Consider the following 9,736-nt stretch of genomic DNA (forward strand, 5'->3'; position numbering starts at 1 on the left):
TTGAATTTCACCTATCCTTCCCATGATTCAGAATGTCTACCCAAGTTTTTTTTACTCCCAGGGGTGTCCCCTACATGAATCAAGCGTCAAACTGCGGGGACATATAAATGCACACAGGACTTCCCCCAGCTGATAGACTAATAGGTTTCCTCAAGATTTTGTTCAGTTTTGCATCCCAAATCCTGAAAACAGATCGACGATGCCCCTGGTAACAGCAGGCAGAAATACTCAACAAGTGACGAAATCTCAGCGATGGCTATTTTTCAAGGATCACAATCATGACAAAAAATAATGCACTATTTGTGTATCTATCGTGGGTGATCGAAGTTTGTGCGTTGTCGAGAATGTTGTTTTTGAAGTGTTTGTTTTATAAAAACGCAATTTTCACAATTATATAATCATTTTAAAACTTAGGAGCACCCATACAGGGATAGATTAAGGTATGGCATACGTTATTATATCAATAACAAGTCATATGAATAGATTCTTATACTGCCCCAAAAGGCTTGAAGTTGGGTCGCGTTCGAAAAATTTCGGTGCTGCGCGCTTCATGCCAGGTCGCTGCTAGCCCGGTTTACGTTTTGTTGGGTTTTTAGCACATTCTATCTCAAAAACGCTTACGGTAAAAATTCTGAAAATAATAACATAAACAGTTGAGGCGCTTCTCATCTAGACTACAAAGTTTGATTTCATAATATGATTTATATTAAAAGTTACGTCATCTGAAAGTGGCTACATTGACTCGATTAAAATGATGGTTGCTCAAATATAGACAATATGGCGCAAGCGATCAGCTTCGCTACTATCACTATCATTTGTCTAGCAGATGCTGCATATTTTAATTTAAGTAACTAATGCTTGTTAACGTTTTTATGACTTGATAATTACATATTAATGAGCAACCAAAAGACATTTAGGCCTACTACACAGCACACAGTTTACCAAAACAGATGAGACCAAAACTGGACCTTATCTTTATTTTGTTCTGACTTATAATAGGGGGTAGTGCACAGGCACTTGGAACGTCTCAATAAAAAAAAAGGTAAATAAACACGAAATGTACCAAAGTCTTAATGTTTCTCTACTCTATTTCGCCTATAATCACCTGTAAAAAATGCTCATCTGCAACACACAAGTACAGCTGATGGGGTCTATGTCCCCCAGGGTACTGCCGGAACGTACCCTGGTACTAAATACTACTATCTAATATGCCGGACCGTACCTCGCCTACTCCACTACCGAGTCTATAGCCTATAGGGAATCGCCTACGTCTACTCCCTAACCCTAACCATATCAGCTAGATAGTTACCAGGGTACGTTCTGGTATACCGGACCGTACCCAGGGTACGTTCCGGCAGTACCCTGGGGGACATAGACCCTATCAGCACAAGTACACCGCACGCCCGCCCGCGCTGTGCTGCGTGCACAAACAACATGAATAAGAGAGCGTGAATAAGAGAACATAAGTGAAGTAAGAGAACATGAGCGTGAGTAAGAGAACATGAATAATCTCTTTTTATTCATGTTGTTTGTGCACGCAGCACAAGGCGGGTGTGCGGTGTACTTGTGTGTTGCAGATGAGCATTTGACCGGCATTTACAGGTGATTATAGGCGAAATAGAGTAGAGAAACATTAAGACTTTGGTACATTTCGTGTTTATTTACCATTATTTTTTTATATATCTATATATCTATATCTATACCAATATATATCTATAAGATCCTATATTATCTTACTCCTGAGTCCTGGTACTAGTAGTGTACAACAACATACATGCCAACCTATTTTGAATGAAAAGTGGTAGATCCGCGTGCGACGCAGTCGCGCGCGCCGCTAGGGGGGTCTGGGGGCATGCCCCCCCAGGAAAATTTTCAAAAAATGGTGCTAAATGGTGCCTTCTCCTGCATTCTGGGGAGTAATTAGACTGCAATAGAATACATTAGAGATACATTACATACATTTATTAGAGATAAAATGAAAAAAAAAAAAAAAAGAAAGTTTTTTCAAAATATTTTGCAATGCGGTAGGAATAGTATTAAAAGCGGTAGGCGGTAGAAGTCTTCAAAAAGCGGTAGTCTACCGCGTAAAGCGGTAGGGTTGGCGTGTATGCCATAATCATTAATGCGCCTATGTACCATGCAATTAATAATACGCAGTGGCTGGAGGTACGCCAGCCGTCGGTCGTTCAAGCCCCTTTTTTGCGTTAGGGTTAGGATTAGGGTTAGGGTTAGGTTTAGGGTTATGGTTAGGTTTAGGGTTAGGGTTAGGGTTCTTGCTCATCTAAACTCTCAAATCGTGAATTTATTTCCCAAGGCGTTATTTCGAAATCTAGCGCCACCGCCGCCATCTTTGTCTCGTTAAGTATGAAAGCGAATGGACTGGCGTACCCGTAGCCTCGAGACATTAAGATACGGCTGGCGTACCCGTAGCCACTGCCTTAATAATAATAATAATATTAATTATTATGAATTAACTCGATACCTATTCAATACTTGCCACTTAGGCCTACTTGCTGAATAGGACACGGCTTCTTACCTAACTTCATGCCATCATATTAACACGCCATAAAATTAAACGACACTCAGTCAATATAGTAAGTTTAGGGTAATACCTGTCAGAATGCCCGAAAATTCACATACAATGAGCAACATTGCCAAACAACAATCTGCTACAGCTTCTCAAATCTCAACAAGTACGCTGTCACATGGTGCCCTCTTGTGGCGCAAAACGCAAACTCTTAATAATGCGATAGGCTGAGGAAGGCCTCAGATCTGCGGCTAAGTAAACGTAGTGAGAAGCGCGAAGGTAAATTGTGGGGAAGGAATCTGTAGAAATTGTCCAAAGTAAATATGATTGTTGCTGGTTCTTGTGCATGGTGAATTAAATGCAAATGGTTTTTAAAATATTGCAATCTTCTGTAATCTCGTAATATAATGGTAACTCTTCAGAGCCAAACGGACTATAACGAAGACAAAGTGCGAAGAAATCTCCACGAATAACAATAATTTTTCACTTGTGCATATTTGGGTGTATAGTAAGTGCACCATCAGTCCACTTAATGTGTTGGTCACTGAAATTATACATACATGAGCATTTTGGTCAGACTGATGCTATGATCATTATAATATGTGTATCATTTTAATCTATATGCAGAACACATTGGACGTTATTTTTGCAGTTGAAGTTGTACTGCACCTTTATAATGTCAATTTCAATTGTATATTACATCAGAGTAATTTAACAGTTGATTTAAACCAATTTGGAATAAATATGATGTATAAAATTACACGTTCCTTTAATTAACTAGCACAAGGCTAGATATTGGGACAAAAACTTCAACTACAAGCACTGACCACATGGGAAACACAACAGATCACACTCCTAAGCGATAGGTGATGATGAGACAATATTCATATAAGAAACTCATGATAGTTTTATTTGACTGTAACAACCAAAGTCTAGCATACATTACCACATTTCTTAAATCAAGCTCGCAAATACTAACTTGAATTACAGTGTTACAATTTTCTAATCTGGTTGTGCGACAGTTATAAAGGTGATTTAAACTCAAAAACAGCAATTTCCTGGAATGCTGACTTTCACTAATGACACAAAAACGAGCAATATTTACGATTCTACCACATAACAACGGCACATTAACGCGGGGGAGGACCTCCAAAGTTCATCATTGGTGGAGGTGGTGGGGGAGGCATATGGGGCATGCTAGTAGGAGGGCCTCGAGGGGGAGGTGGTCCAGGAGGAGGATGTGGTCCAGGAGGAGGATGTGGCCCACCCTGCGTAGGTAGATTGCTCTGCAGCGGAGGAGGGCCATGGGGGGCAGGAGGGCGCATACCAGGGGGTGGTCCCGCTGGAGGTGGTCCGGCTGGGGGTGGGGGGCCTTGAGGAGCAGGTGGAGGTTGACTTGCAGCCGGAGGAGGGGGCCTCGGGAGATCTCTCTGATATGGCTCCTGCCGTTGATCTGCCTTGAAGCTGAACTGCAGGAAAAACTGAAACGAGAGGCAAAAAAACAACAATTACAATAGTTTGTGCTCTCATTAAAAAATTAATAGGCGTACATGAATAAACAGAATAAGGAATCAAAAAGAATGCCACCATAACAATAATAAGCCACCAGCTACCCATGACCACATCCTATCAACTAGTCCAAAATACTTACATAACATATTAGGATACATTGATTGTTATACCTGCTTTGTGTCTTTATTCCATAAAGTCCAGAATCTCTTCTTATCTGATTTATCAACCTCTCTGCTTGGGACCTACAAGAAGAAAGAACAACTTGGTTACCTGCAGATACTATCTAGATGTATGATATTGGCAAGTGCATTAGCAGTTTAATAGTCGCATAACCAAGCATTAATTTCATGAATAATGAAGTTGGTTATTACCAAACATACCACTAAGATAACTAATAAATACTATTAAAAGGAACGTCTATATACATTTTAAATAACCTTCACTATAATCGGTTGGATTGTATTGTATTCTATTGCACTGTATTGGTGAAACTACCATTGCCAAATGCATTATAATTTAACATAATACGTACGAACATAGAAGGTACATAGCAGTCACAAAATCTATACCTTGAATGAAATAGTCTCATATGGTTCCGCAGCAAATAGCAAATATTGCCATTTTCTGTCAGGTGGTTCCACCTTCTGTTCGTATGCAGACATGAATCTATGTTTTGGAACAACACCATCTACTACCTCTGGGTAATCAATCTAAAAGGATCAAGCAGCACAAAAATTGTTAGTTGCCTATACTGTGATTGTTGATGGGTACTGTACAACTCATCAGCAACACCCATATTCTTGTATTTCAACCGTTGGCTTGTCTTAAAAACATACATTTACCTTTGTTACAACATAGTAAGTTTTTAAATATACCAATTGTTAAAGAATAAGGTATTGTTTGTTGTTAATGGTTAGCCAAATTAAAGATGCTGATTTCAACAATAACATTAACAACAATTGCATGCACATAAATAACAATAAGACATGTGGCAGGGTTTGATAGCTTAACCACTAGCTGTGCGTAATTGTTCAAGGTGTACTAACGAGAACTAAAACCCTGTCCTTTAAAGTCATAAAACACACCTGAAATAGGAGACTTTGTTGCCCAGAATCTGGATCCCTTTGTTTAGTGACTGAAAAGCAATTGACAAGTATAGCAGTTTAGGACTGAGGTATCTCGTCACAATATATTTTACAATAATTTCCAGTGCAATAACTTAACATTAATTTTCTTACTGTTGTCTAACGGGAATCAAAAATACATAGGCCAATGCAATGACCGAGAGCAAAAATCTCAAGAATCTAAGAAATCTAAATAATCTTATAAAAAATAAGAAAGAAAAAGATAAAGAATAAGGAATCTATAAGTAATCTAAACTGATACCTTTGTAGCCAGGTCGACCAATCTTAACAAATTTACGAATGTCCACACGTGCCTTCTCTGGCGCGGGCTGTGCGGGAGCTTCCTTTGCTTCTTTTGCAGCACGCCGTGCTCTGCATTTGCAAACAAGGACGTTATCATCAATTCACAACTAAAACAACCTCCTGATTAGCTCTCCTACGTAAAACATATTGAAAAGCAGTACAGTAATACTAGTTGAAAAAATTATCTGCAAACAACCCGTTAGTTTACCTCACTGTGCATAACGAGTAGAAATTTCGATAAATCCCTAACTCTTTGAGATCAACTTAAAAATTTTGGAGTAAAATTATTTGTCTATATAGTAATGACTAAAGATGCTTTTCAAATCTTTAGCTGCTAGTGAATTGAATGCGTGCTTTAAAGAGTGCTTACAAGTTGGCTTGATGCTTTTTGCCTTGTGTATGTGCAAGGTAACTTCCCTGGGAAAATATAAAAGAAATAAGGAATGCCATTTTCATACAAAATATACTGTGGTAACTTAGTTAAATTATTGGCTGACATCTGTGAAACATATTATTTCAATAAAGTTACATCACATTAAACATACAGCAGTTCAAATTTTTATTTGGAAGTTTACAAACATACATGCAACCTTTGCAACTATAGACGTTACCAATCAAATCCTTTTGCACGGATCACAATTAACAATACCCCTTTTTCCATACCGTCAAATGCTAGAGATGTGTTTAAACCTGATCATATTGGCTAAAGACACTTACCTCATTGTTGTGTAGAGTCAAACAGAGCTTGCACTCATACGAACCCAGATGATTTTTCATGAAGTATGGATCCTAATAAAATAATCACAACATCACTGATAAATTTACAATATACATTGCAATGTAGTAACATTAGCAATCGCATAGAAAAGTACTACCAACAACTAATATCATTTTCACATTTTTTAGTAATCATGAACTGCACAAGCACTTAAATGAACTTTGAGAACTTTACCGATATTACGCAAAGTAGAACACTGGTTTAGAATTAGAGAGTATTTTATTACACTTATTAAATATTATAAAGTGTACATTTATCTGTTATCAGACACTCATGTTTATTATTAGACAGACATTAACAACATTTTCTAGTGAAAATTGAACCACAAAATTTGTTTATGTAGTATAACATAAGAGTCAATTTAACTGATAATATGTCTTAAACCTATACCAATGTCTTTCTTTTTCTTCTTTAACATTCAATAACATTTTCATGCACACTTGACAACTCAACAAAAACACTATCATTGAACCTAGTTTCTATCGGCATTCCTTGCCTGAAAAATCTAGGCGAGCGGGACTAACCTTGTTCAGATCGATAGTTTCGAGAGCGAGTTGCCGGAGGCGTTCGCGACGGTCCCTGTTGCTCTCCGACCATGATGCCACTCCGCCCGTGCCCGTCTTACCTCCAGCTCTGTGTTGAAAATCCATTTCAGCACGCCCTAGATGACTCTATTACACCTTTCACTGATGCAAACGGCTGCACCTATTCAGCGGAAAACAAGTGTTATTTGAGGAGTCAGTCTTAATAGAACGAATTGTTAATGGATACACTATAGATTGTGTTTATATACTAGACTCTAGAGTGTCTACGCACTGGCTAGACCAACTGGCATACTTTCAATTTTTACCACTTTTTACTTCGATATTTCGCACCTGCCAAAGCTGGTTAACTCACTGTGATCTACATCTGATCGTGTAGCATTGAATTTCAAACAAATCGTAAGATTCCTTGCATTAAAGTGATTACGTCACGAATTTCTAGCATCATCAAGCAGTATATTTGTGTGTTATTTGTAAAAAATAAAATGTATGAAAATACAATTAGTGTTTCTGTTTACTTTTCAGGCTTATATACCTTCTTTATATGCCCTAATTTGCCGGTGAAAAACCGAGAGACGCCAGTATCTGAACAGTACTGGGGGAATAGTGTTAGACAACAGAAATTACCAAATCATCAAGATTTTTGCAAATTGAACCAACGTACAAACATTTTTTATCAGGTGAGAGTTCGAGGATATATTTAGTAACGTTAGTTCTTACTTTTAATGTAAAAAAATGGCTTTTTTTTAAACAAATTTTACCATAGAAAATTCGTGACGTAGTCAATTTAAGTTATTACTAACATCAACATAAAAATATGACATCATGAAAACACTGTTACTGTTAGAAACTTCGTTACTTCAAACATGCAATTGAATCTGGTACTCTATACGCCATATTTTGCGCGTACAGATATTTTCGCGAATTCAGACTTGACGAACAATTTCGCGAGTGGTTAATTTCGCGGTCGGTGAATTATGAATTATTCGGTATGATTTATTTGCGTGTTGTTATTTTCGCGGTCGGGGACGCGCTGGCGAAATTCACGAAAATTAAACCACCGCAAAATATACAGCGTATACAGTATATGACTAACCTATCCAGCAATGGACAGTAGGAAGTAACATGTCACATCGACCAATGAAATCCTCGTTAGACAGCCGACTACCATTATCACTGTAACTACTGAAATGACTTGCTGGGTGGTTAACACCTCCCATACACGACCCGCAAGAGTCACGTGATATCATCATGAACTTGAAAGCTAATTCAAACTTGCAATCTTTTTTCAACATAATGATATTGTAGTGGTTCACATAATTGCCTCCACTGTGTACTCTGACCAAGGTACTTCATCCAAACGTGGTGCCACCAAGACCTTCAGTACTTCTCTGCACCTTGTCGGGTTACACATTTCGTTATTCGGTGTTGCTCATCTCCTGGTACCGGTAGCGGTTCCACTGTTTGCTAATCTCTAGTGTAGCTGTTATTAGACCAATACTGGCAATAGAAATGCAGGCAGATTGGCAGACTGATTTGTTTGTTGCAGTTATTGACGGTGGCTGTAGGGATTTAGACATCAACACTTATTATCAAAACTTTTGAAGTGCGTGTCGTATTTTAGAATAATGTCATGATACATGCATGTGCATTACGCACATTAGCTCTGAGGGGAGAATAGCAACAAGTGGGATCGCTACCGCTGCGGCAGGAGAGGGGTAACAGCATACATAATTTGTAATACAAATAGTCATGCTAGTACTAGACCAGAGCATGCCATATTAAAGGATCCTTTTAGTTTTAAGTTTAGCTTCTTTGTTTCTGTCATTCCGTATTGGAATTCTCTAGACTCTTCCTTCATCTTTGGTAAATTGCAAATTTGCAACTTTTGCCGCTGCAATCCGCAGTGTTGATCTATCGATTTGATCCACTTCTCTCTCTGTCTCCATTACAGTCCCTAGAAGTAGGACTTTTGAAGACTAACTTATGACTCTCAGTCTGAGCACTAGGCCTAGAGTTCAATGATTGAATGAATCAAGCCGGCACCCCATCAGCTAGTCCGAGTTTCCTCTGACCAATGACCACACCGACGATTCTGGTGGATTTGGTGTGGGTTAGTCCACAGCCACAGGCACTTGTGACTGGCTGGTTGGGGTTCGATAAATAGCAACCCCGTTCTGCGCCTACCGTAGTGTGTATAAGAGTGTAGCCGGGGTTCGATAAATAGCAACCCCGTTCTGCGCCTACCGTAGTGTGTATAACTAAGAGTGCATATGAGATGTACTCATATACTGTTATACACTCTTATACACACTACGGTAGGCGCAGAACGGGGTTGCTATTTATCAAACCCCGGCTACACTCTTATACACACTACGGTAGGCGCAGAACGGGGTTGCTATTTATCAAACCCCGACCAGCCAGTCGCAAGTGCCGGCTGAAGGATAGAGAGCATGTCCAGTAATAAACATCATCCTATCCAATCACCGTCCTGGACATCATCTCTATCCTTGAACCCAAGTACCTGTGGTTAGTCCCACCAAATCCACCAAAATCATTGGTGTGGGCATTGGTTAGATACAATAATGTAACCCAAACACAGGATAGGGTTACAACGAGAGCCTATGGTTTTCTGTGGAGGAACCCCTCAGTGAATCACTCAGGGCGGTTTGCTGGTGCATTTTCAGAGACTAGAACTTCAAAACTGGGTTTATTCTAAACACGAACCTTTTTCTGCTATCCTGGAACTTACTATGTATCACAATACTCTGTATTCAACTAATATAACCTGTTACAAAAATTCGAAGTGATGAGCGGCGGATATATTGAGCGCCATTTCTGTTGACCTGTGACGTACGCATTCCTGGAGGGGAACATGGAAGGTCATGGTGTGCGCATATGTTATGAGCAAAAGAATACACGAACACAAAAATATATGATGGAATTAACA

General features: G+C 39.0%; 2 protein-coding genes across 2 annotated transcripts in view; both read right to left on the bottom strand.

Moving 5' to 3' along the window:
- LOC106810873 (protein PTHB1-like) overlaps positions 1–3,064 on the bottom strand; it is a gene marked incomplete in the record, with an annotated part of 25,045 nt that extends 21,981 nt beyond the window's left edge. The window contains 1 exon segment of the mRNA XM_014814340.1: positions 2,613–3,064.
- A 346-nt stretch (positions 3,065–3,410) lies between these two features.
- On the bottom strand, positions 3,411–6,971 carry LOC106810874 (splicing factor 3A subunit 2-like). The gene is made up of 8 exons (XM_014814341.1): positions 6,769–6,971; positions 6,184–6,255; positions 5,837–5,883; positions 5,426–5,535; positions 5,125–5,174; positions 4,609–4,749; positions 4,210–4,281; positions 3,411–4,008 (listed from the first exon to the last, which is right to left on the bottom strand). Exons 1-8 carry the CDS (start codon positions 6,892–6,894, stop codon positions 3,658–3,660), a joined length of 969 nt encoding a protein of 322 aa, XP_014669827.1. The 5' UTR covers positions 6,895–6,971; the 3' UTR covers positions 3,411–3,657.
- Between the last annotated feature and the right edge of the window lie 2,765 nt (positions 6,972–9,736).

This window comes from Priapulus caudatus, unplaced genomic scaffold, assembly GCF_000485595.1.
Source record: "Priapulus caudatus unplaced genomic scaffold, Priapulus_caudatus-5.0.1 Scaffold481, whole genome shotgun sequence".
In the NCBI taxonomy this organism is placed as follows: domain Eukaryota; kingdom Metazoa; phylum Priapulida; class Priapulimorpha; order Priapulimorphida; family Priapulidae; genus Priapulus; species Priapulus caudatus.

Bases quoted from the DNA above. Each gene is read 5' to 3' on its own strand.
- LOC106810874 (XM_014814341.1), bottom strand. From the start codon at position 6,894: ATGGATTTTCAACACAGAGCTGGAGGTAAGACGGGCACGGGCGGAGTG. The intron at 4,750-5,124 runs GTGTGTTTTATG...TGATCCTTTTAG, and splicing joins AACAAAGTCTCCTATTTCAG to ATTGATTACCCAGAGGTAGT. The intron at 4,282-4,608 runs GTATAGATTTTG...TTCTTCTTGTAG, and splicing joins ATGAGACTATTTCATTCAAG to GTCCCAAGCAGAGAGGTTGA.